Raw genomic sequence first — 25,011 nt, forward strand, 5'->3', positions numbered from 1 at the left:
ATATAGATTGATTAGTAGTTAAAAGTAATGTGTTCTAATCAGTTACAGTTGATATATACTTCATATTAACATTGATCAGTGACTTTCTCAGAAGTGATCTTAGAAACTCAGAAGCCTGTTTGAACAGTGAAAACTCTTGCTTATGTATAGACATTTGAATCTATTCAGTTCATAATATCTGTATCATTGCTATTCTTCAGTATAGATATATAAGTGACTGAAGTATAATATCTTCTATCACTGTTCTGTATACTCTTAAGCTTGATAAGATAGTCATTCAATGTCTGAAGCTGTGTATAGAAACCTTCATAAGTCTGGTCTTCATCTACACTTATAAGAGTCTGTAAGAGTTCAAAAGTTAATGTCTTCTTAAGTATACTAATCTTTATTCAATTCTCTCAAGATTGATCACCTGCTTCTAGAATCTTGATATCAAAGTCAGGGATAAATATTGTAAGAGAAGTGTTTCTCTGTTAAGTACTCTGTAATCAATCTAATACTTTCTGTTGTATAGCAGTATCTTGAAACAGAATATCAAGATATTTAATGATATTATCAGATATTCACAATGCTGATTCATATGCTTTTATTCATGAATAAAACTTCTGTTTTATACAATTCTTCAATCATTCATTGATATATCAATCTTGATTAATTAATAAATCAATAATATCTTCATCTACACTCAGTTTCATAAGCATTTTCATTCTTTATGATGAGTAGAGAGTGAGATCAGAAGTATTAAAATATACAGAAGTATCTAAGTGTTCTTTCAGTACTTTTATATTCAATTCTATAGATGTTGAAATTACATGAGTTCTTTATTAAGTTAATTATTGAATCTCTTCATATTGAAGTTATTAAGTTGTATGCATATCTACTATCTATTACTGTTATAATTTCAATATTACTCAGAGTCACTGTGATATCACTTCTATACTTGTACTCAAGAATTCTCTTATATTATTATTAGACATGTTGTTCATTGAGTGTATAATATCTGTGAAATCTTGAAGAAGTGTAATTATATAAATATCTCATATATCTGAGTGTTAGAACTCTCAGATCTTTCACTGATATTCTCTTTATAAAATCTTATTACAGAGTCAGAGTGACTGATAAGTAAGCTTCTATCTGAAAACTCAGTATCTACTTAACTGTTTCTCTTTCTTATATATTGTTACATATTCAGATATCTCTTAATGAGTAATCATTTCTAATGAGAAGATAGTGCATGAATAATCATTTCTAATAAGAAGATAATAAATGTTTTTCTAGTATAAGAGGTCTACACTGAATAGATTGATATAATATATAGATCTTATATAACAAAGAGAAAAACATTAGAGAAGAAAAAGAAAGAGAAAGTGCAAGAATTAGTGATTAAAGTGAATATTTATACATGTATGTGATGACATATACAGTGAGGCTTTGAGGCAGAAGAATCTATATGTGTTTGTAGCGGCTGAGGATCAGTGATTAAGAATGGCTGAGAATCGGAGTGTACGCGTTCATGGCGGCCGAGGATCAGCGATTGAGAATGGCTGAGAATCGGAGCATATGCATTTGAGAATGAAGTGGTTGGAATCTGTGAAGTGTAATGAAATAGTCTATATAATTGATCAGGCGCAGCCCGCCACAAAATTAATTAAATTGATAATAAAATTATTAAATATTCTAATTCTGATCTCAGATATAGTTATACAGTTAGTTTAGTCTGTAGAGAGAAAATTTAATAATACTGAAATTATTTTTATATCTGATAATAAAGTAAATATTTATATAATTTACACTGAATTAATTATTAACTGATTTTTAATTAATTATTAATTACTTAAATATACAGATTGAATCTATTTTTATTACTATAATTAATTAATAATCAATTCAGAATTAATTTAAAATTCTGTAAAATATCTCTTTATATTCTATATAAATTTATCTGTTTATTTAATTGATTATGAATTAACTATATATGCTTTGATTGATTGATAAGCTGAGTGAATGAATAAATAAGTGAATTAAAAGATTAAAAGTTAATTATCAACTGATTATTACTGTATTGTGCAAGGTCAGGGTCATGATTATGTAACAAGGTCAAGTGGTGCACTTAGTGAGGTCAAGTTTTCTGTATACACAGGTCAAGTTTTCTGCTTCCTGAAGTTGAAACATCACCGCGGGAAGATGATGATTAACGGCGCTAGGTGGGTGCAGAATAGTGATGGTACTTGGCCGGCTCGCCGGTGGAAAGACGGACGTTTCTCGCGCCAAAAGTGGTCATTTTCGGCGTCATTTTCACAGGTCCTCATATTCTACTCCGTAGATGTAAACTAAAGCGATCCATTTCTTTTATCGTACAATCCATAAAGTACAAACCAAGACCTACTCCACTAAAGCAGGGTATATCTTCCGTGCAACGGAACGAGACAACAAACGTAGTGACTAATGAAAGGAAGTCTATATATAATATCATGGGGGAATATGATAAATGAAACCATTAAGCATGTAATGTGGATAACGAAGAAAGGGTATTTGCCTTATACTTTATAAAGAAACGCTGATGCTGATGCTGATGCTGATGCTGATGCTAGCGCCGGGTATGAGATAAATAGGTAAGGTGTAAAAATATTTGAGAGGAGGAACAGTTCAAGATGGCTAGATTCGTGTAAAGGAGATGCGGAAGGCGTGAATATCACACGATGGCCGTAGCGTTTGCTCAACACAAACTTCATTGGATCCTACCTAGGGCCTTTATCCTTGGTCACGGTTGATTTTAGGAGGTTTGCTATTTCCGACTTGCCCAAACTGGCCCCTGACGAAGAAGAATGAGTCTCTTCTTTTCCGTCCACTGCAGTGTCTCGTGCCACCTCGATCCAACAGTTGCGCAACTCATCCAAAACATCCTCATTTTCCAACTTGAACAACGCAAAACGCCCCCTGACCCAGCCGAAGATATCTTGCCTATCCCCATAGACATAATTATTTGAATAATTCTCCCTAGCGTTGGACATGTAAGCTTCACGGACCATTGCTCGCGCAATAATTCGTACCGTCTGCAACGACGGCTGGACGAACTTGGAATGCTGATCAAGATCCAACTGTGGATCAAGCACTCTTTGTCCTATCCCACGGAGTCGTTCAGGCGTTCGCGCTGTGGAGCGTAGCATCACGTTTCCACCTAGGTTGGTATTGGAGGGAGGTCCATCGATACACCAGAGGTGGTATAGCCGTTTACCCGCTTCGCTTCCACTCGTTTCCACGACGGCAGACAGGACTTGATTGAAGGCAGAGCTGGGGATGGTAATTGCGGGTGGCTGCCTAGATTTCCACTGCGGGTTTACCTTCTCGCCTATATCGGAAATGGTTCCTCCGATGGATTTGAACATTCTTAAGAATTGGAAAAGCAACGCCTCATGGTATTTTATGCCCCCTTCGGAATATCTAGGCATTGGGTTGAATTCACCTTGAAGCAACTTGGCTAGAATTTCCCCGGCTTTCATCAGACGGCTTGGCTGGTTTTGCTTGGGGTTTCCTTCTGGCCCGCCAGTGCTGCATACTTTATCTAGTCGTATTATTCCTGCTGCTAGAGAAGCAACTTCCTCGGACTCCCAGCTATCTCTACTGTTTTGAAGGTAGAGTAGAATTTCACTTATTCGGTCCCAGTCGTGGTACTGGATAGCATAGCCGAAAAACGCCTTTATAACAGGAGTTGGCCATGGAAGTGGTACGTCCTCCGCAACGTTACTAAGTAGCTTTGTGTTGTTTATAGCTGTTGCGTATCTAATGATCGCGGGCGCAAGGAGATCGTCCGAGTAACAAACTCGTGGAATAATTGCGCGTCCATCTTCACCAGGAAAAAGTAGTTGACGTGCAAAATCTTGCCCTCCTGACAGGATTGACACTGCTAGCAATTGTGAAAGAGACAAACTCGAGAATCGTGTTAAGGATGCTGCATTCCAACGTGCGATCGAAGACATCGCTTGTGGTGCTACTTGCGCGGTGCCTTCGCCTTCCAACAAATTCGTCTCAGGACTTTCAGTGGGCTCTGTAGAGAGTTGGTGTTCGACAACTGTCTTCGCTGAGTGGTTGCTAACGATGAGTTTGTCGAAAAGGCGATGAGCTCTGTAAACGTGTTCCGTATTGGCATATGATTCCAATACATAATGATATAGCCCTAAAACAACCCCAGACTTGTCAAGGGGGTGGGAACGGGTATTTGGTTGTAGTGACTCGTCAGGCACAATATTGGGAAGGTTTGAAGCAAGCTTCAACACATCTTCAAAAGATTTAGGGTCGACCTCCGGCACAACCCCTCGAGCTTCTATCATGCGAACGACGAGATGGTCAACGTCTCGCGGCCTTAAATAGATATTATTTTCTTTTAATAGCTGCATTAGAGACTCCACGTAATCAAGAATGGAGGTATAATAAACTCCTCGATGTCCGACGCCGACCTTGACGCTGTTATTAAGCCCATCCATCATTGAAGTGACCACCTCGCTGCTTATTGTCCGCCTGCCCAGGCCTACAAAAGGACCCTCCGACGCACTAACATCTGCACTTTTGGACCCACAGGCACAAGTAGCCCAGGTATCATATCGGTCGATTTTGGACGAAGTGATCGCATCTAAGTGGATGGAGTGGCTCGCAAAGCTCTCAACGAACCATCGGGATTTTTTAATTGCTAATTGTCTCAATATCCAGGAACCTTCAATATTGAACCCTCCTTCTACACAGCACCACAAGATAAATTCCAACCATATTTCGGGCCCAAGTGGTCGGACTTGTATTTTGTACTTGGTTGCTGCTGACACGTCTTTTCCAGTAGCTAAAGCAAACGCGGCCGTATCAACCTCATTGCCTATCCAAACAGCATCTGATAGAACGTTCATGATGTGGGATGATAAAAGATGCATGGCAGGGGTACCACGATTCAACTGTTCTGGAACGTGCGACTTAGTGTATTTGTATACTCCATGCGGGATGTAATCTAGGTGATGTAGGCGGGCAACAATCCGATAGAAATAAAACATTGCAGTTCGCGATTCCTCCGGCGGCAGATCAGCTGCCTCGAGCACTATGCTTCCCAAGGCGGGCCATAGTTCCTCCATCGTCCCAATTCGAGTGGATTTCTCTCCCATTCGGCTTGTAACACGCGGACCATCTGTGTGCGAATCAATCGAGTTCAACGATATCTGCCCTTCAATTTGCAGGATTCCGGGAGCCCGAAGCTTCGCACATTCATCACCCGTCATCGAGTCGAAGGACCCGAGACTTGCCCAATCGATGTTTGATGGGAGCGAACCCGTTCCTTGGCTTGAGAAAGGCTTTTCGGCTTCCTCGGCATTGTCAAGCAGTCTGTTGACTATCGCATGAACTGCGGGCCATTTACCGAGTTTGACACCTAGGTGTGCCAGCAGATCATAACCAAGGGAGTCCGGGCTCCGAGCGTGATCCAAAAGGTCTAGAAGAACCAGACATTTCTCCTGCTCCGGCTTTTCTTCCAGGTAATCGTCGTCTTTCGCATCCTCACGTAGTTCCGAAGGGATAAATTTTTCCAATTCTGAAATCCAGCGCAATGGGTTCTTCTTCTCCTCGGGCGGCACGGGCAACGGTCGCTCCTTGTTCCAACTTCGAACCAATAGGGTCGCTACGCTGTCGATGGAGGGAGGAGGGCCAAAATTTCGTGAACGGAAACCGACAAGTTTCCATGACGGGATAATCGCAGAGCCCGGAACAAGGCGAAGTCTATGGCCTAAATATCTTGCGCGGCCTGGGCGCAGGCAAGCCTGCATGACACGATCGAAACGTGGGGGAGCAGGTGAAGAGACCTATGAAGGAGCACGGGAGGAGATATTACGCTGATGAGGCGTTGCATATTTGACTTGGAAGATATTAGCATCCCAGTCCATCAAGATATTTTGCAATGGCGTTGCAAAGTGAGGGTTAACTTGCTCCAAATTGTTTAAAGTTAAAAGTTGAAGCTTTCAGACTTCATGCGCTTGAAAAAAAAAAAAAAAAAAACGGCTTGAAGAGCTTAGTCAGCCATTAGAAATCCGAGATTCCATTCCATTGGAATGAAAATCTGAAATCTTTGAATATATTTACTACAGGAAGAGCATGGTACACGTCAAGGTAAACCCTAAGTAATCTGTCCATCAAGAAGTATGCCACAAGAAGATGCATTCCATACTCCCAACAAAGCACCAGTTCCGATAAGAAAACTCCCCAAAGTCTTAGTTCAAAACAAAATATACCACCATAAAACATGGCTCCAATGCTATCATGATTCGTAAACCAATTGTACCAATGCCGTCCATAGTTTACCTACATATCCTCGTCATTGGAAGCCTCCCGCTCCCCTTCGCCGTCACCTCCAAGTTCTTGCTCAACTTCATCCACAACGAAGCTTTCATAATCCTCGAGGCTCTTCTGAATGTGCACCTTGAAGCGGATAACGTCGTTCAACATCGTTTCGACCCCGGTATGGAGCTCCTCACGGAGAGCATTCGCCCGAAGAACTAGTTGCTCATATTCGATGGTGGTATTCATCTCTCGCTGCTCCATCAGCTGAACGCTTTCGGTCAGAGTAGCTCGCATTTTCGCAAGCTCCTTTTCCATTTTTTCAATTTGGGAGTCAGAAGTCAACTTTTGGGTTGTCGTAATTTCCTTAAGGCTCTCAAATTCCTCTTCTGCTGCGCGTCGTTTGTGTTCAAGGGCCTCCACTTCACTCCTTTTCTCATCCATGGCCTCCTTGATATTATCCAGGAGGTCCCGGTGATTCATATCCGCATCTAGAGCAAGTTTGCGTCGTTCATTAATTTCTTTCCGTAGAGCGATGAAGTTGCTACGAACAAGGCCACGGAGGTCGAGGTTCAAGAGGTTCGTTGGATGATATCCGGTGAAAGTGTCGGCAAGCAAACGATCGCCTTCTGGCGAGGTCCGAGAAGTCCCCAGCTGGGATGAAGAAAAGTTATTTTCATTCAGATTTAGGTGAAGCTCGTAGTCCTGGCCCTTGGCGTTCGCCGCTGTTGCTGGGATCAGGCTAGTTTGATAGCCAAGAGTGTTAAAGGTTTTGACAATTTGCTCTAGGGATTCAAGCCTTTTATTAGCTTCGGCCTCCTTTTCCATAACCCGAGCATGAGTGTCTTCAAGTTGAACAAGGATATCCTCTACGCTTTTCTGAAGTCGTTCTCGCTCGGAATTCATGCGATCGATATCCTGAGTTGTAATCCCCTGCTTATCCACGCTATTTTGCAGGTCCATGCGTTCTTCATCAGCCTTCTGAAACTCCTCCTCGGTCCTGCTTATCTCCTCGTCAAGAAACTTGATGCGATTTTCGTACTTGGTGATCTTCCCTTGGACATTCTGATTGTAGTCCTCGAATTTTCTCTTATCATCCTCCAAAATCCTGAAATGTTTCTCCAATTTTGCCATATCCGGCGCATTCTTCTCCATTTCCTCGATTTGATCCCGCAGTTCCCTATTTTCTGCTTCAAGCTCCTGCATTTCCTGAACATATTTTTCATTTCCCCGCTCGAAGTCTGCTGCCATTGCTTCAATATGGGGAATAAGGCGTCTTTCCGCCACCTCATCATCTTCATTCTCACCTCCCTGAAGCCAGTCGCGATAGGCATTGGACAGGAAATGAAAGATAATATTATCGCCAGAGATGTCGACACCAGCTTCCGCGCATGCACTGTCGTAGTGTCCCAAGTAATACCGATCAAGCATCTGTGCTAGTTGCATTATCCAGTGAAGCATGCCTAGGAAAGTCGACCAGTTCTGACCACCAACAGCCGCAATTTGGGACTTTGTGATGCTCTTCTCAAATGGGTAACGCAGTTGTTTGAGGATAGGAGGAACTTCGGCATCAATATTTTTCTGAAATTTATAACCTGGATCGATTCTGCGATAAAGCCACTGGAAAATGTAATTGAAATCTTTCTGAGTCGGGGATTTCAGCGTGTTTTGCGTTAAGGAGTGCTTCATCTCTAGCTCAAAATTATTTTGCGTCAGATATTCTAACAGTTCTTGTCCAATTCGCGCCTGGAAAGCTCTGTCTTTGAGCGGGCGTGGGTCTCTAGGAACACCAGCAGGAGCAGGAGCTTGGGTGAAGAATGACTGGTGATGGCTCATTGGGCCACCTATTGACTGGCGCGAGAAAACACTGCTTCGCCGTTGTAGCTGCGGAGGGGGAACTGGATGGGAGGACACAGGTGCATAGCTTTGACGGCCAACGCTGGCGCTGTGAAAGATGTTGCTTGAAACAGACCGTCGGACAGATGAGAGCCCGTTGTCAGCTCCAGATGAAGACCTCTGGAAAACTGGCTGTTGTGGTCGGCCAAAGCCTTGGCCGCCGATGGAAGTTGTGCGCACATGGTGAGACGTGTATGGTGGATTTTGGAAGTTGGCGGCGGAACTCGTTCGTTTAAGTGCAGAGGCAGGTTGAGGGATTGAGGATAGGTTCTGGACATTCGCAAGGGTCTGCGCCAAAGACTGCGTTAGTACACATCAACTTATTTGCCGCTTATTACTTAGCAAAATAATTCATAGATGTACCTCTCGAGGCCGCCGGATACTGAACAGCCCAGTGTCTTGCGACATAGCGTCTGCTCCGGTGAGTTCACCCCGCGCCTGTGCAGGTCACTGAGCGTAATCCAAAAACGATATTAATTGAACGTGCAATTTTATGTCAAGTAAATGCCATCAGATGGCCAAGTCGTCAGCTCTTAAACAACAAACGCAGGTTTTATATCGTAGGTGTCGTCGCGTTTTGCCAGTTGGGATGTATTGCGAAGTAAACAAACCATTTCAATCTTGGCGCTGCCCTCTAGTCGGAAAAATATGTCTCCGTAATCAGCTATCACGAGACTCCGGGCAGCTCCAGCCTCGGCTTTTGCCTTCTCGGCATGGGGTTGTCGCGAAAAGACCTCCCGAGTCTTCCTGCTCCCCTAGACTTTCACGTCTCCATCAACTAATAGACACAGAGATGAAGAAATGATGATCGCTGGATGGGAGTACAACAACATATTTTGGTTAAGAACAGGCTGCGAACATTTTGCCGGTTTCGTTGTGGACCCTTTGCGCTGGTGATACCTTCAGGTCGGGCTGCAAGTGAAAGGTGTAGGCAATCATGGCTCTTCGCGAGGAACTTGTTTCCTCTGCGGTATGTGTGCTTCCCATGCTTTGTGTCATTGTACATTTACTCACTGACAATATTCTGCTCTAGGTTTCATGTACGTTGTTTGATATACGATCCTCAAGGCTTTCAAGAGTCGATAGCTAACAGGCAATTTAATGCACATAGTCCTCCAAGACCCATCGGTTTCCTCTGCACCCTTGGACAAAAAGATTGCTTTCCTACAATCAAAAAATTTAACACAAGAAGAGATCGACCAAGCACTCTCGAGAGTAGGCGAGGATTCGTCTGCGGCTGTTGCTCAGAATCCACCCCCAAGCACTGCAGTTCAGCAATCCAATTACCGACCACGGCCTCCGCAATATGGTCAAAATTATGCATACGGACCCGGGGGTCAATGGCAGCCTATACCGCCTCCTCCAGAGTAAGTTGCATTTCTACATACTCTGTTTTCAGTTTTCGATGTGCTACAGCTGATCCCCTCCGTAGATTGCCGAAACGGGATTGGCGAGATTGGTTTATTATGGCTACTGTGATGGGTGGCGTTGGATACGGCTTATATGCTGTTGCTAAAGTAAGGGGTTTTCTTGTTCTTGGTCCGTGAACACTGTAAATCTAACACCAAAATCACAGCGTTATATCACACCACTTATCTCCCCTCCCACCCCTCCTCAACTACAACAAGACAAAGAGAGCATTGACGAGCAGTTCTCTCGTGCTTTTGCTCTCCTCGATCAGCTGTCAAGCGACACAGCAACCCTAAAGGCAACGGAAGACGCACGAACCGAGCGCCTCGATACTGCACTTCGCGAAGTGGAAAATGTGATTTCAGATTTAAAAACTTCTTCACGACGGCGGGATGAGGACACCCGACGTATTGGGGAGGAAGTAAAGAGTTTAAAAGACAGCATACCCAAAGCCATCGATGGCGCAAAGGAAGGAAACGAAAAGAGACTCAAGGAACTGGGTAACGAGCTGAGAAGTTTGAAAGTCCTTCTCGGAAATCGACTTAGCTCGGCATCCAGCAGCGTCCCAGCAGTTTCTTCTACGCCACGGCCCACCTCCACCATCCCTCAACCAAGTCAAGATACATCCGTAAATCGCCCCAACGGGACAGCTCCTCCATCACAAACTGCCACACCTGCTCCTGTATCCACCCCCGCACCACAACATGTGCCAACTCCTACACCCAGAGAGAATTCCAGCAGCCCATTTTCACAACTTGGAAAGCCTGCAAGCATCCCTGCATGGCAGATGGCCGCTGCCAATAAATCCAAGAATGCTACGGTGGAGAACGCAAGCTCCAGCGATGACCAGCAGGCAAATGCTCCTGCTAGCTAAGCGATGTATGTTTTTAGATAAGATATCAATTTTCTGAGGCGGATATAAATGTCAAACACTGATTCAGTCCAAAACATATTCAGCCGGTTGCCATTGGAATGGTCCCTTTTTCTTTAAATGCGTTTTATGTACTCTATTGCTAGGGCAATTTGTGTTAGTTTTAGCTGGGATTAGCTGGAGCAAGCCCATTTAATCTTATTATTAAATTATACTACGCTTCTCGTATCATATTTCTCATTTGTAGCTATAATTATATAGAGTGGTAATTCGGAAACTTGCCCTGTGCAGTTATGTTATGGAAGTTCCCATAACCATTTTAGCTTGGGATCCAGACTCGGCGTCTTGGCATCAAGTTGCAACTTTCCAACCTCCAAAGTTTCCACTACCTGCGCGATCACCACCACCCCAGATATACAACAGTAAACACCACCATCACAGCCACCATGGATGCATCCAGACACCATCGGGATGAATATTGGAGCTACAGATCTCGATCGCGCTCACTATCACGCTCGCGACCGGTATACTCCTCACACTCCCCTCCCCCCCAGCATTCTCGACGTCGCGATCACCATCGCCGCCACCGCCGTGCCAGCGATGACAGAGACGCACGGTCCCGTTCCCCAGAAAGAAGAAACAGGAAGCACAGCAGGCGAGAACAAGAAAGACGGGCAGTGGCAGCACCAGTCACCCTCCCCTTCGATGCCAGGCCGCTATCCAAGCACGACTTGCAGCTTCTTGAGCCCATGTTCGCGCTGTATCTGGATATACAGAAGAACATTGATATAACGGATCTGGATAAGCGGGAGGTAAAGGGCAGGTGGAAGAGTTTTATGGGGAAATGGTAAGGCGACTGGTTTCCCCTGCCTCTCATCATTCGTGTCCCATCGTTCGTGATTTACTTTTATCCTTTCATTCTCTTTTGTTGGGTGGTGGGAGTGTTGTAAAGCCCTAGCCTTAAAAGAGCAACTTGGTACTGACACATCTGAGGAACCGTGGAGAACTCGCCGAGGGCTGGTACGATCCGAGCACGTTCCAAAAGGCACAGCAAGACAGCGCGGCCGGAAATTACCAGCGTGTCTCTTCGCCTGGAGCCCGGGCTTCCCCGGATTATGGAGAACGTTACGCAAAACCTGGTAGGAAGGATACAAGTGAAACCCGGCGGGAGCGCTCAACCAGCAGTGTCATATCATTAGACCGAAGATCCAAAGACACAGAAGAAAACGAAGACGAAGACGAGGAAGAAGAATCATACGGCCCCAAGCCCCCAACACCTGACTCCTCACTTGCCATCGCCAGAAGTAGCGGGGCAGATCAAAAATCTGGCCCGACAATCCCAAGCTTCCAAGACCTACAACTACAACGAGGTTCGCTTCCCTTTCCCTTTTCAATTTTAAAATCCACCCGAATCCTTCCTGGCGCACCCTCCCAAATGTTTAAATAACCCACACCCAAACTAACCCCCATACAAACAGAATCCGAAAAACAATCTCAAACAACCACTTTCATAACACAGCGCAAGGAAACCTCCCTCGCCCGGGCCGCCCACAAGGCTCAAATACGCTCTGCAGAGGAAGAAATCGCCCCGCGCGCTGAACCCGGCACTCGCGAGCGGCGCTTGGAAAAGAAGCGCGAGACCGCCGCTGCCAATCGTGCTTTTGCAGAGTCGAAGACGGGCGGTGACGATGATGGTATAGTAGGGGATGACGAGCTGATGGGCGGTGGCGGTGCAGGTGGAGACGATCTTGCGGCACTGAAGAAGCAGAGGGAGAAGGAGATGCGAAAGAAGAATGAGAGGGAGATTCGGCGGGAGGAATTGTTGAGGGCGCGGGCGGCGGAAAGGGAGGAGAGGTTGAAAGCGTACAGGAGGCGGGAAGAGGAGACAATGAGTGTGCTGAAGGCGTTGGCCAAGCAAAGATTTGGCTGAGGAGTCTATACCCAACTATCAGCAGGTAAATGAGCAGCGAGCTTTCAAGATGTTAATTTATAACCCGATTTTATCTATGTTATATAGGCTATGAGGCTATTCTTGATAACAACCTAAGTAATATATCCCTTCAACGCCTAACCTCCCTGAAAGCCATTACACCGAGCATCGAACCTCGAGACCCCGCGCTGGGAAAGCAATATGTATATATGTACAGGGAATTTCATAAAATTCAAGTGTAACATCAAGTCGTCATTACCGAGGCTTTTAAAAGACTCTCTATCTTTTTTTTCCAATCATTTTTGATCATCTCGAATTTCACGTTGTCGAAACAAGTTTCTCCTGCCTGATCCGATGTGTATTGCTAAGTTCGAATATATTTCGAGCCGTGTGACGGGTGCTATCTCGCCTTCAATCAGGAAGAAGAGCCAGTACCACGGGTATTAGCCTTGTTGGCTTCCTGTCTGCGGTTTTCATTGTTGCTCCAGTTATGGTAACGGCGACGACGACGTTGATTAGTAGCCCTTGACTGGCTTTTATGCTGAGTGGGTGGTACCGCAGTTTCCAAATCAAGCAAAGGGTTACTTCCGTCGACGGTTTGGCTTGTGTTCTTGCCAATATCGGTAGGTTCACTCTTTGTCATTTCCCGACGCCGTTGAAAATCTCTTTGCAGCACAACAACAGAGCCTGATATAGCTTCAGCGGTTTCCTGTCGATCACCTCCCTGTCCCAACGTCATCGTCATTTTTGTGGATAATGACTTGACTCCTTTGTCTCCGCCCTCCATTGAATCGAGCTCAGGATCGTTAACTACAGGAGGGACGTTTTCCTTAGAAGCACTGAAAAGGTCGCCGTCACCATTACCCTTCCCTCCAACGTTACTTGGTCGATAAGTTTCCCCGTTAATATGGCCATTATTGGAAAAGTTATGGGTGATGCTAGTTGGTTGAGGATGCGTTACTGGTAGTGCTCTTGCGACGGAGGCTTGATAAGCTCGGGGAACAAACTCGGGGGCGTCTGGCTTCCAAATCTTTTTCGAGATGGGATTTCTTGTGGAAACACCACTCGAGCAGTTGGGGTTGGTCTGGCTCAACGGTCCAAGGACTTGCTCGTGGATCATGTCTAAGGGCTGATCGCCCCAGTTCCCACTGCTTGCTGTGGCTTCCGGTGAGATGGCGGCAGCATCAGAATCGTCCCGGACTAATGGGCTTCCTCTACTATCCAAAGCGTCGATAGGAAATTCAGCCCCACGCTGCATAGGAATACCACATCCGCCTTGGAAAGTCCACAGTCGGTAGTAATGACCCTTCTGGTTCAGGAGATCTGTGTGGTTTCCTTCCTCGACAATTTGGCCATCCTCAACAACCATAATTTTGTCCGCGTGAATCACAGAAGAAAGGCGATGTCTTAGAGGAAGATGGATTAGCCAAATTATAATAAACGCTAATAGCCCATTGATGATAGGAGAACTTACGCGACGATAAAAGTTGTTCGGCCTGCCCTAAGGCAGTTTAAGCTCTCCTGAACATGAGCTTCCGTTTCACTGTCGACGCTGCTGGTTGCTTCATCCAAGAGTACAATTTTTGGATTCTTGATGATCGCACGAGCAATTGCAACACGTTGTAACTCACCTCCTGAGAGCTTTTGGCCGCGTTCACCCACCTTCGTCCTATACCCGTCGGTGAAAGTTAAAATCCGATCATGAAGAGCCACGTCCTTGCAAGCTTCAATTATTTCTTCATCGGTAGCTCCAAGTCGCGCGTATCGAATATTGTCCATTATGGTATCATTAAAAAGAGCGGGGTTCTGGGGGACAACGCCAATATTTGATCGAAGACTTTCAAGTGTGGCTTTAGAAATATCTTGTCCGCCGATTTTGACACTACCTGAAGTCGGGTCATAGAAGCGATTGAGCATCTGCAAAATTGTCGTTTTGCCGCTCCCAGTCTGGCCGACCAGTGCTGCGGTCTGTCCAGCCTTGACCTTGAAGTTCACATTCTTGAGAACCTTTCTTTTTCCATCGTATGAAAAATTAACATCAACGAATTCAATATCACCACGGTCGAGACACATGGGCTTTGCGTTTGCACAGTTAGTAACGGTTGGTTTCTGTTCCAGTAACTCTAAAAGTTCTTCCATATCTATCATATCCATAGCCAGGCTTCCAAACCCAGATGCCACAAGCTGAAGGGGGCCAGACAGTTGCGCCCAATAACTAAGAAGCATAATGAAGTTTCCGATCGGCTTGGTTCCTTTGATAACTTGATAGACCGCCATAAAACAGGCAATTGACAATCCCAGGAGTAAGAGCAGGGATTGAACAGACTCTTGCATATGTACCCAGAGCGTATGCTGACGGCGAGAGGCTAACTGGTCGCTAATTCGTGAGGAGTATCTCGATTTCTCGTAGGATATACGATTGAAATATGAGACTGTGTACCAGTTGGTCGTGGTTTCACCCAAGTGGGTAAACTCTTTCGTCATGTTAGCAACGAATTCTCGGCGCTTCTTTGCCTGTGTATCGAATATTTTGCTAGATGTCCACATAAACAACACAGAGATAGCTGCAACGTCCAAAGCCATATAAGCGTCGAATAGATAATATAAAACGCTAACAGCTAATGCAAGGTCAATCACCATAGGCCCGATGGTAAAACAAAGCTTGCGGACCATATTATTGACACTTTGACCTCGGGCCACTAATTGATAGAGATGCATGGAACTTTTACTGTCATGATAGTCGCTTGACAGGGTCATGATTTGGTTGTATGCTGCTGAGCTCAGATTCTCGTATGAATACTCCTCTAGCGGTATCCACAAGAATTTCGTAATCGCAGGCAGACCACAGCTGGAATCAAGGAATCGAAGGGCAACGAAAAGAGAAAGTTCTTTCCATGGGAAAATTCCTACGAGAACGTTAGCAATCTTAAAATGTGGGAGTAAACTGGGCTAGAACCGGGCTACGTCAAGGTGCTTTGCGTACCGTTATTTTTGCTGAGGATGTTGGTAATGAGCCCTATCTGAAGAGGGAGGACGATATTCATGATTCGTTGGAGCACCATACAGACGCCAACACCCAAATATCGCAGTTGAAGTTTTGGTTTTCTCGAAGGCCAGTAGAATGGCACAATAGCCTATATCATGGTTAGCCAAATCAGACAAAGTTGTATGAACGTTGACGGCTATCTCGGATTCCACAAGATAGAATTTTCGACATACCCGCAAGTTTGTAATAAAGGCCCACAAATTCACCTCTTTCCGCTCCAAATCCACTTTACCCTGATTATTCCGTTTTGGATCTATTTTAGACTTCTGGGAGCCAGCAGTCTCAGTTGAAGCACTCTGCGAATTACATGATCCGTAAGGGTTCTCGGTCCCATCTCCCTGAATCTCATTTGCAGAGTCACGTAGTAGTGGAGTGTTTTCTTCATCATCACCAACTCTCTTGGCCGTACACAGGCGAGAACTGAAAATAATACAGGGGAGGGAAACTAGGATAGACAGTCGGATTGCCTGAGATATCGCTGTGGCGCTGGACAACTTCGTTCGAGGGAAGTCAAGCCGAAGGTAGAGAAAAAGAAGCACAAGTTCAAAAACAAAATAGAGGAGCCAAGACCCATAAAGAGGATAGCCTGGGAGGGTTTTAGAATCGATATAGGCCAAAATAGTGCTGAACCAAAAAAGAGAGGAAGCCAATGCAAAGATCTACCGGTTGGTACAGTTAGCTATATTCCTATCGCACATCTGGGATCTCAAGGCACAAGGTATACTCACGATGGAGTCCTGCGGCGGGGAGACGACAGTTTTTGAAACCGAGGCAGATATCAACACCATTGAATCGCCAAGCTACGCGCATGAAAAGAACTTATCAGATTAACAGTTCCATTTCTTAAAATGACAACAAACCCATTTATAAGTTCCAGGGGTAAGTTAACGGAATATCCCGCTTCACCACTTACATAAGTCGCTAGTACAAGGAGCATAATACAGCCAAGTGTAAGTCTGAGGCGCTTCGGCTGTTGAACAGCCGGTTTCCTCTTCTTGGAGGACGGGATGCTTTTCACAAAGGAAGCAACAAAGTAATATATCGCAGCGATTATGGGGAGGAAAGAGTGCAGAAGCCGCACAGCCCGTAATTCAAGCCCATGTTCCACTTGAAGTTCCATCGTGATAGACGCGATATTGCGACTGGGCATGCCGATCTAAACGGATGGCCGTCCGTCGTGAGTAAGATGCGCGCTGTGTTGAGTAATGCGGAACACAGAGAAGGTAACCGGCCTAAACCAAGCGGATTACAAATCTCAAGAGGGCATAAGCAAGATGCAACATAGACGAGGCTTGCAAAATACACTGAAGAACAGCAGAAGATGTATCTTGAGGTCGATCTGAAATCAACATGAAACAGGAGGAGAGAAAGAAGAAGACTTTTGTTTATCCGCAAACCGTGGGGAAAGAGAAAGACAGAGCTTTACATCAAACCTAACCAACGGGAAGGAACAGATGCGGCAAAGAAGCCCGGACGCATCAACACGGCAATATAAAACACAGCAGAAGCAGCAAACGCAGTTGCACAAGAAGGGAAGACCCGTAGACAGGCGGCCTGAGGGAGCGACAGCCAACCCGCAGTTCCTCTGGCAGAATCCGTAGAACAACCCCCTATATAAAAATGAGAAAAAGCTGAAGGAAAAAGGGAAAAAGGGGTTATATTGCTTTGTCGCGCGTGGGATGGTCGGGTTGTTCCTTCGTCTCTCATTAAAACAAGCAACGCAGCAATTGCACTCTCCGAACGCCAGACCCTTTCTAGAGTGGTGATTGAAACGAGTAGAGTAGTAGGTTCCTCCCGGAAGCAAAAAAGGGAAAAGAAAAGAAAAGAAAAGAACAAGAAAATAAGAAAATAAGAAAATAAGACCACGGCAAAGCCAACGGGAACAAGGTACAAGGCAAAAAACGAAGGGAAATACTCTTATCAGGGCAATAGGCAATAAGGGGGAGTAATTGAACAAATTAAACAACCCTGATATAAGGTTCGCAAAGGTCCGTGTGCCTAACCATAAGATAATGATCTCGAAGGGAACTCTCTTGCTCTTACACTCCCTTCTCTGACGGCAGCAAGGCGGAAAAGGGAAAAGGTGAACTGTTAAAAATATAGAGGGATGCCCAGTTGGGGAGGCTCAAAAACGAACGAGACAGCAGTAGCAACAGCAGAATATAAAATAAACCCAGGTAAAATACAGAAAGCAAAGGAAGACCCCCTATGAAGGGATAACGAATGGAAAAGGGTATTAAAATAATTATAACCACCCGTCTCTTTAGCACAATAAACACTAGAAATAGGGCAAAGAGAGGAAGAAAGAAAGAAGTCCAGGAAGTCAAAACATATGTAACCGGGAAGTCTAAGAAGTCATTAAGAAAATCAAAAGGTCTGGAGATTCAACAGAACAAAGCCAGCGGATCTATAAACGCTAAACAGAAACGTTGTTATTTATAAATGAATCCCACATAAGGTTCTTTTTATTTTTTAAAATTGTGTGCCGTTCGACAAGTTCAGTGTTTAGCTCAACGAATGAACAGCTGGCAACGAGCGTCAGGTTAGACGAAGGGGGGAAGAAGAAGAAGAAGAAGAAGAAGAAAGGGAGAGAGACAGCGAGACAGGCCGCCACAAACAAAAATGAATGGATATTCGAATTATTAGACGGAGGCAGCAAGTACGTGTCATTCAGGTCAATTGATGCGGAATCTGATAACTAGTCGTTTGAAAGCGTGATTAAGCGGCCGTCAAGTAATGTTCTATGCTGTCTGTCTCTCTGATCAGTCGCTATACTTCCTCCTTCTTGACCGAGATAATAAGTAACTCCGATGTACAGATAGGGCAGGGGGCGGTAGCAGTTAGGTATACCATGAGAAGCTTGGTCGTTCGGCGTCGGGTAGGTTCAATTATAACACTGCCACATTTCCATTTCTCAAGGCCAATTGATTGCTAGATGAAAAAAAAAACAAATAGACAAATCCCCGACTTCCCGGAACGAAAAAAAGAGTGATACTCGAGAAATGGTGATAGAGAGCTATGAAAGTGGAAGAGACAGGGAGATATTTGTGTCGCAGAGAAAGAAGAAATGGGATGCACGGGTTGAATAAAAAGAAGTTCTCTGTTTGTGGTAACTAAGTTAACTAAGTTAACTAACTTGAAAGATGATAAATCGGTCCCCCTGGAATTCCGGAAGCTACTTCTGTGGATACTCCTTGGGCTCTTTTAACCTTGACCCTAAGCTACGCTGCGTAACTAACTAATGAGGGTCCAGAACTCGAGACGAAGGTCTTGATGGAGACAAGAGAGGAGATAGTAGTACGTACCGAGTACATACCAAGTACATCGAAGGGGCCCAACGGCATGTCCTTGCTCATAACTTGAAGAGGAAAGGCATCCAATAATTACAGAGGCAAGAAAAAGCATGCAGCATGCGCAAATATTTTTAATAGGGCTTACTTAGCTGGATTATCATATGCATCTACTCTACTCCGTACAGAGTATATCAACGTACGTCCAATATTAATGAACACAACAAAGAAACTGTTTATGAAGTTATTCAATCATAACTATCACCATGTTATTTACTCCTTGAGTTTAGATCTGTACACAATCAGCTCGAGCATCGGCTGTTAAACTGAGGTATGCCAGGGGCGGGCAGTCACCTGCTTGGATTAGCAGTGGGAGTGAGCGTCTGCCTCTGCCCTCGCAAGGACCAGAAGAGAACCTCCAAGAGAGGACGTATATTGTTTGGGTTTCGAGTCAGCAAATGGAGATAAAAAGAAAAGCCAGAGAAAAACAGGCAGGTCCATGCCGCCCCAGTCGCATGGAGTTAACTAGCCAATCCACCCCAGCACAAGTCGGTTGAGCTTTAAACGGCAGCCCTAAAGCATGAGTGGCGGCTCGTTCGTTGTACGGAGTAACTACTGCAGGCAAATGCTGCTAATCTCCAACTACCCACTGGCCTCGACATTCATCGGTTATCGCGCGTGTGCTACATTCTCGAAATTCGAGAAGAACACAAAGGAATGGAAGAAAAGAATGGGGGGTGTGGGCTGGGAAGAGAGGTAGATTTGTTAACTATCAATTTTGATACGTTTTATATTTTATAAACCTAAATTGTAGTTGTCTGAAATGTACGGGACTACTTTTCTTGAAATTCTTCCCTGTCTAAACGCCCCATGGTATGCACGCTGTTGTCCAGATTGAAAAAAAAAAAAAAAAAAAAAAAAAAAAAAAAAAAAAAAAAGGGTAGATAAATAAATAATAAATACAAGAAAAAAAAAGAGAAAATAGAACAGCCATAACTTCAACCAATCCTCGAAGCACAAGAAAATGCAGCCTAGATATTGTATTGCTCTCGGCGATAATGGCACGGCTGTGAAGTATTTTAGGTCACCCAGCATCCACCTCTCCAACCTTTGAGACCGCAAAGGGAAAGGGACAGACAATAAAACAAGTTTCCTCCTGCGAACACATCCAATGGTGTGACGTAGAGGGGTGGTACTGGAAGATCCTCAGTTGCCCAGCCCGCCGGAAACAACCTGTTTTCCGACTTTCTACCTCATTAGCAGCAAGAGGTAAGTATTGACCATATACTTACAAGTGGGTTCATCAACATTCAGCGCTACAGGTGGAAGGAGCATTCAATCACCTCCTCATCCCCATATCCAAATCTCTAACCAGCTGCAAGCCCAATGCCTCAGCCCGTCCTCTAGCGCGTTCGATATCCTTCTCGATTCCGAAAAAAGGCTTCACAGCAACCTCCATTATGGCTTCAAACAGCCTACCGACAACATCCTCCTTTAGGTCATCGCCCGTCTGCCGGAAGTCCGGGAACGCATTTAGCTCCAATAGCCACACCTTGCCAGAGCTGTCAACTAAGAAGTCAACGCCAAACACTTCAAAAGCATTCGGTAGCGTCTGGAAATGCACTAGCATCCCCCGTGCCGCTGCTTCGAAGACTTCGCCTGTCACAGCACATATCTGCTCGTATACGCTTTCTTTCCAGTTGGTGTTGGAGTCGAGATCTCCTGTCGTCGAGGAAGAGAAGGAAGACGGGGCGGTATCCTCAAGTGCCCAAAAGCGTCGGACGGCATTCCGTTTGGCGGTGCCGTCACGATCGGTTTGAAGACACGTATTTGTCAGGTGACGGGTGAGGTCGTCAATTCTGTCACCGCTACTGTGCCAGGGAGGCAGGTAGGGTTTGTCAGCGAATAGGGCGAGCATTTCCCTGTACACATAAACCTGCAGCGAGCCTACAGCTAGCACATATGTACGGATGTGAAATTTCCGATTCGACTCCGATGGCAGTAGGAGAGGTGGGTGGATGTATGGTTGTGCTATGAAATGGCGGAGCTGCGAGGTGATGATTCCATGGTTGACATCACGGTTATCATCATTCTCTGATTCTTTATTGGCATTGGCGTCAACGTTCCCGTCTTCGCTATCTACGCCATCCTCGGAATCGGATTGGCCGTCTTCCCAACCTTCAAATATCTCCTGCAGGGCCGATTCGCTATTGAACAGGCGAATACCCTGTCCTCTATCACTCATCCCAGGCTTTAGAATCCACCATTCCTTTTCAGCCTTTTCCTTCCCCTCATTGGCCTCGAAACTCTCTCGTAACTCATAGGCCTCGACCAACGCCTCATCAAGAAACTCCGCGTAATCTAGCTCAAAATCAACGGCTGGTTTGTAGTGCGTTTTTAGAACGCTGTTGGGATGTTTTACCACCCAGTTCGATACCGTGTTTGATAAGAAGTGTTTGCGAATAAGCGCTTTGCGGATGACATAGGTATTCACCAATGACGTTGTAGGATGGGATAATACGTGCTCAAAGTCGCATTGCTCGTACACTCGGTATTGTAATAACGGGGATGAGGTGTCGGGAAGTTCGCAAAGGGAAAATATCAATTCGTAAGGGATATCGTGCAACCGGGCCCGTAGGGCTTGGATTACAAGGGGCTGCACATATGGGTCCTGGCATTCCACTAGAGCGTAGAATTTTGGTATCTTGAAAGGCCTGTCCGGAGATCGAAAGGTAGGGTCCCTATAGTTAGAATGCACCTCTACGGGAAAAGGCAAGGTGATGATGGGAATAGTTTATGACAACGAAAGAAGAGAAAATCAAAGCGACAAAAGAACCAGTAACATATAACTATACGCCGTCTCTCTCTCTCTCTCTCTCTGTGTGTGTGTGTGTGTGGGTGGATATTTTATAAATAATCGTCTCGCATAAGCCCACAAAACGCCATCGCATTGGAGCTAGTTAAACACTCACAAGTGAATTTCTCCTGAAGGACCTGATGAGTGAAAAAAATTCGCTTTCAACCGGGTAACACTGTAATGACAAAAGAGCACATAGTTAGAATAATAGTAGACGGGATACTCTCGACAAAAATAGTGAGATAAAACAGGCCCCGTATGGACTGTGGGAAGTAAGCTTACCTAGTCATCCCCTCCTTAACTACCCATCCATCATTACCTGGAGGACTAAGATCTACGCTCTTGTAGACATCCGAAAATTTTGGCGCCCACTTGAAATGCATATGCCGATGCCCCGGCGTGGTCGTGCTTGTTCTCGCTCCTTTCCCCTTCAATTTCCCCAGCCTGGTGTCTCCTTCCCCAGCCTGCCGCAACTTCTGTTCCTGCAAATCCGGGCCCTCCCCGCTCTCCGCAGCATCTATGGCCTCAAAACAGCTCCCGGATGTCCAACGATTATCCAACACATTCGTGTAAAGGATTTTGGCTTCACTAACCCCGGCTTCGAGGGGGACATTTATGCTATAAAGATCAACATCCTCCTCCCAGTTCTTGTACAGATGTTCGATTAGGCGGACGGAATGCCGCGACGCTTCCGCAATGACGATGGGATCATGGTCCCGGGAGCTGAAGGCGTACGAGAGCGCAATGGCCTTGTACCCGCATACAGCAGCCTCCAATGCCCCACCGATTGTACCGCTCGATAGTGCGAAGACGGCGGTTGAGTTTCTGCCGTAGTTGGGCCCGGAGATAACAAGGTCAATGGGGCCGCGGTCCTTGAAGTAGTGGAATAGTCCGATTTGGACGCAACTGGCGGGCGTTGAATCAATGAGGATCCACTCGTTCTCTGGCGGCTTGCTGTCGTAATCTCCATCGGCTCCCCAAGGAAGGTGGTGAATTGTCCCGTCGTCTTTGTAGAGGGTGCCAGGGCGGAAGTAGGTAGGCTTCACGGTAGCTCCGACCAAGTGAGCTTTACCGATCCATGACCGTTGCCGGTGTGGGAGGACGACGGAGACAACGTGACCGGCAGACTCGAGAGTGTGAACTAGTGAATGGACATAGGGCGAAGACTGGTTTGAGGGAGGCCCGTCGTCGTTGACAACCTAAAGGAAGTGTGAGTAAATGAGAGGCCAGACATAGGTTTTGGCGAGACAAGGGGTGCTTTCAATTTGGATGTATTTAGGAATGTGGGAATGCCTAACGTAGCAGTTTCAATCGACTTACGAGTATATGCATTGTCAGATGCACAATGGGTTTGAATTGAAGCAGTTAAGGTTCCGGTGCGAGCTGCTCTATCGTCAAAATACCTAAACTGCGTATGGCTAACTTGGTTAGGCCTGCCCGATCTGTGGTCGGATTTCGTAGATCCTCTCACCAAGCTGAATGTAACTGGCGTCGGATTGCTGTGGTGTTGATGTTCTACATTATTCCTTGCTGCTGCGGAACAGGAAAAGGGACATGTTTGGTGGGGCAAACATTATGGTGACGGACGGTACCCCACTTCCGCGGTTGACTGCCCCCGAGCGCAAAATTATGGATTTATGCAGTGCTCAGATTAGTTTAACATTTTATGGAACTTGTATTATATACTATTTTACTATTGTTGCCGCGAAAAAGTCTAGGGGTATCATTGCAAGCCAAAAGTAAATTAAGCATGGCTCCCACAAGCACACGATTAAATGGCAGAGGGAGTTAGTTAGTCCTCGCCTTCGCCATATTCAAAGCGCACGTGGGCTCTGCGCCTCTGGACGGCTGGATCCGAGTTATCCCTTGTAGCTGTCTGCGATGAAGTGCTGGTGCTAGCCGGATGGGTGTCTGGTTCAACGTCGGGATGGCCTTCTCTAGCCAAAGTCTGGAGGACCGTAGACTCTTCAGTATCTTCTTCCTTTTTAATCTGCCCCGGTTCATTTCTCATCCGCCTTTTGCGTTGTTTAATAAGCTTTGAAGAACTATCTTCATCATCGCTTCCTTCCTCCTCCTTCACAGAGACATCACTGCTGTTTTCTTCTTCAGCTTCATCTTCCAATTTTGGCCTCTTTTTAAATGTTGGTTCAGCCTGGCCCGCCAGAGCTATCCATACCGAGGATGTAAATAACATTGAAACGATCCAGAAGGTCGAACTGAATGTTAGGAAGGAGAGGATTTTCCAATTATACATAATCCATCTATCATCGAATAATCATTAGCCCATGACATTCTCCCGCATACCCTTCGTAGGAGTTGAGGCCACAAACGCAAAGCAAGCCACACAGTCTCTTTCCAAACATCAAGAATGAGAGTCAAGATAAAAGACGGGTACATACCGTAGCCCGCTAAACTTCGCGTCAAACCTGACAACAGCATTATAAACCTGCATCCTTTCATCACTTTGAATCTCCAACCTCAGCATCTTCGGCATAGCCCCTTTCTTCCTCGCAAACTCCACCCGCCCCATCATATTAACCTTCAACTTCTCGGCCTCCCTCTGCCACCCAAGCACGTAGAGCGGCATTTTCGACACCCTCCTGGCCGTATCCACCATGGGGGACGCATATGTCAAAATAGCAGGCCTCCGCGACCGGGCAATTATATTTTCTTCCGCTGACGCTTCTGCATTTGTATTGATATTTGTGTCTACAGTAGAGACTAGTGCAAGATCAAGCATAAAATTGCCGGCATCGAGGTTGGAAGGGGTGCGCGGAAGATACAGAGCGACGCTGATATCATATTGCTGCGCAGGGATCAATTCTGTGCCCAACGTCGCAGTGCCATACGGGTGCCCGTCACTATTTTTTTTTTTTATTTTTTTTTATTATTATACCCCAGTTACATAAACAGTTCCAGTGTTCATATCATTTACTTGATTGGGAACCATGGGCATACCCGAATTGTAGGTGAACTTGCCGCTCCATCCCGATCTGCGGCACATAGTTATAGTAGAATATCCAATATGCGACGACGGAAATGCAGAAAAGAACCAAAGACGTGAGAGCAAAGAGGACGGTGTTGATATAGGCTCGCCGTGCAGGTTTAGAGATTATGGTATGGCTAGCTTCTCTAAACGGGGCCTGGAGTCGTAAGCTAACTATGTCTTAAACGATGAGAAATCATAGGAAAGGAAATGGAATTTGGTAGCATTCATACATACCAACGCCCTAGAGTATAATGGCTGGCTTAGTCCTGTGACGCCCTCCATCCTGGCACAATTGACGGTTGTTAGAGGTATCGAGTTCGCATGTTGTTTATGTTAGCTGTTGGTGCCGTCATATTTGAGTTTCGCAGGTGACAATCGCGCTGCAACTGCGGGCGCTTGAGACCGAAGAGAAGAAAAGA

General features: G+C 45.5%; 7 protein-coding genes across 7 annotated transcripts; 2 read left to right on the forward strand and 5 right to left on the reverse strand.

Moving 5' to 3' along the window:
• Positions 1 to 2,199: 2,199 nt before the first annotated feature.
• On the reverse strand, positions 2,200 to 5,962 carry BDBG_06364 (uncharacterized protein). Its single transcript, XM_002623470.2, has one exon. It carries the CDS (start codon positions 5,793 to 5,795, stop codon positions 2,739 to 2,741), a length of 3,057 nt encoding a protein of 1,018 aa, XP_002623516.1. The 5' UTR covers positions 5,796 to 5,962; the 3' UTR covers positions 2,200 to 2,738.
• A 45-nt stretch (positions 5,963 to 6,007) lies between these two features.
• BDBG_06365 (kinetochore protein ndc80) lies at positions 6,008 to 8,778 on the reverse strand. Its single transcript, XM_002623471.2, has 2 exons — positions 8,563 to 8,778; positions 6,008 to 8,487 (listed from the first exon to the last, which is right to left on the reverse strand). Exons 1-2 carry the CDS (start codon positions 8,605 to 8,607, stop codon positions 6,328 to 6,330), a joined length of 2,205 nt encoding a protein of 734 aa, XP_002623517.1. The 5' UTR covers positions 8,608 to 8,778; the 3' UTR covers positions 6,008 to 6,327.
• A 358-nt stretch (positions 8,779 to 9,136) lies between these two features.
• Positions 9,137 to 10,483, forward strand: BDBG_06366 (peroxisomal membrane anchor protein; the record flags this gene model as incomplete). Its single annotated transcript, XM_002623472.2, has 5 exons — positions 9,137 to 9,169; positions 9,233 to 9,239; positions 9,311 to 9,566; positions 9,632 to 9,716; positions 9,776 to 10,483. The coding sequence occupies 5 exons, from the start codon at positions 9,137 to 9,139 to the stop codon at positions 10,481 to 10,483; spliced, it is 1,089 nt and encodes a 362-aa protein (XP_002623518.1).
• A 329-nt stretch (positions 10,484 to 10,812) lies between these two features.
• Positions 10,813 to 18,608, reverse strand: BDBG_06368 (ABC transporter). Its single transcript, XM_031722583.1, has 7 exons — positions 18,307 to 18,608; positions 16,370 to 18,206; positions 16,185 to 16,256; positions 15,630 to 16,115; positions 15,394 to 15,544; positions 13,885 to 15,316; positions 10,813 to 13,816 (listed from the first exon to the last, which is right to left on the reverse strand). The coding sequence occupies exons 2-7, from the start codon at positions 16,604 to 16,606 to the stop codon at positions 12,826 to 12,828; spliced, it is 3,369 nt and encodes a 1,122-aa protein (XP_031579389.1). The 5' UTR covers positions 16,607 to 18,206; positions 18,307 to 18,608; the 3' UTR covers positions 10,813 to 12,825.
• Positions 10,859 to 12,731, forward strand: BDBG_06367 (uncharacterized protein). Its single transcript, XM_002623473.2, has 3 exons — positions 10,859 to 11,327; positions 11,474 to 11,850; positions 11,959 to 12,731. The coding sequence occupies exons 1-3, from the start codon at positions 10,927 to 10,929 to the stop codon at positions 12,408 to 12,410; spliced, it is 1,230 nt and encodes a 409-aa protein (XP_002623519.1). The 5' UTR covers positions 10,859 to 10,926; the 3' UTR covers positions 12,411 to 12,731.
• A 1,477-nt stretch (positions 18,609 to 20,085) lies between the features above and the next one.
• On the reverse strand, positions 20,086 to 22,935 carry BDBG_06370 (tubulin-tyrosine ligase; the record flags this gene model as incomplete). Its single annotated transcript, XM_031722584.1, has 4 exons — positions 20,086 to 21,460; positions 21,719 to 21,778; positions 21,886 to 22,802; positions 22,924 to 22,935. 4 exons carry the CDS (start codon positions 22,933 to 22,935, stop codon positions 20,086 to 20,088), a joined length of 2,364 nt encoding a protein of 787 aa, XP_031579390.1.
• Positions 22,936 to 23,247: 312 nt separating this feature from the next.
• BDBG_06371 (uncharacterized protein) lies at positions 23,248 to 24,993 on the reverse strand. Its single transcript, XM_002623477.2, has 4 exons — positions 24,827 to 24,993; positions 24,562 to 24,746; positions 24,003 to 24,464; positions 23,248 to 23,864 (listed from the first exon to the last, which is right to left on the reverse strand). Exons 1-4 carry the CDS (start codon positions 24,872 to 24,874, stop codon positions 23,396 to 23,398), a joined length of 1,164 nt encoding a protein of 387 aa, XP_002623523.1. The 5' UTR covers positions 24,875 to 24,993; the 3' UTR covers positions 23,248 to 23,395.
• Positions 24,994 to 25,011: the final 18 nt, after the last annotated feature.

Source organism: Blastomyces gilchristii (assembly GCF_000003855.2).
Source record: "Blastomyces gilchristii SLH14081 genomic scaffold supercont1.13, whole genome shotgun sequence".
NCBI classification, from domain to species: Eukaryota; Fungi; Ascomycota; class Eurotiomycetes; order Onygenales; family Ajellomycetaceae; genus Blastomyces; species Blastomyces gilchristii.

Excerpts from the sequence above, each read along its gene's own strand:
- BDBG_06364 (XM_002623470.2), bottom strand. The coding sequence starts at position 5,795 with ATGCAGGCTTGCCTGCGCCCAGGCCGCGCAAGATATTTAGGCCATAGA.
- BDBG_06365 (XM_002623471.2), bottom strand. The coding sequence starts at position 8,607 with ATGTCGCAAGACACTGGGCTGTTCAGTATCCGGCGGCCTCGAGAG. Across the intron at positions 8,488-8,562 it reads GTATCCGGCGGCCTCGAGAG|ACCCTTGCGAATGTCCAGAA; the intron begins GTACATCTATGA and ends TCTTTGGCGCAG.
- BDBG_06367 (XM_002623473.2), top strand. The coding sequence starts at position 10,927 with ATGGATGCATCCAGACACCATCGGGATGAATATTGGAGCTACAGATCT. Across the intron at positions 11,328-11,473 it reads AAGAGTTTTATGGGGAAATG|GAACCGTGGAGAACTCGCCG; the intron begins GTAAGGCGACTG and ends GACACATCTGAG. Across the intron at positions 11,851-11,958 it reads AGACCTACAACTACAACGAG|AATCCGAAAAACAATCTCAA; the intron begins GTTCGCTTCCCT and ends CCATACAAACAG.
- BDBG_06368 (XM_031722583.1), bottom strand. The coding sequence starts at position 16,606 with ATGCCCAGTCGCAATATCGCGTCTATCACGATGGAACTTCAAGTGGAA. Across the intron at positions 16,116-16,184 it reads CCCCGCCGCAGGACTCCATC|ATCTTTGCATTGGCTTCCTC; the intron begins GTGAGTATACCT and ends ACCAACCGGTAG. Across the intron at positions 13,817-13,884 it reads CGAACAACTTTTATCGTCGC|ACATCGCCTTTCTTCTGTGA; the intron begins GTAAGTTCTCCT and ends TCTTCCTCTAAG.
- BDBG_06371 (XM_002623477.2), bottom strand. The coding sequence starts at position 24,874 with ATGGAGGGCGTCACAGGACTAAGCCAGCCATTATACTCTAGGGCGTTG. Across the intron at positions 24,747-24,826 it reads CATTATACTCTAGGGCGTTG|GCCCCGTTTAGAGAAGCTAG; the intron begins GTATGTATGAAT and ends TTACGACTCCAG. Across the intron at positions 23,865-24,002 it reads GCGAAGTTTAGCGGGCTACG|ATGGATTATGTATAATTGGA; the intron begins GTATGTACCCGT and ends ATTCGATGATAG.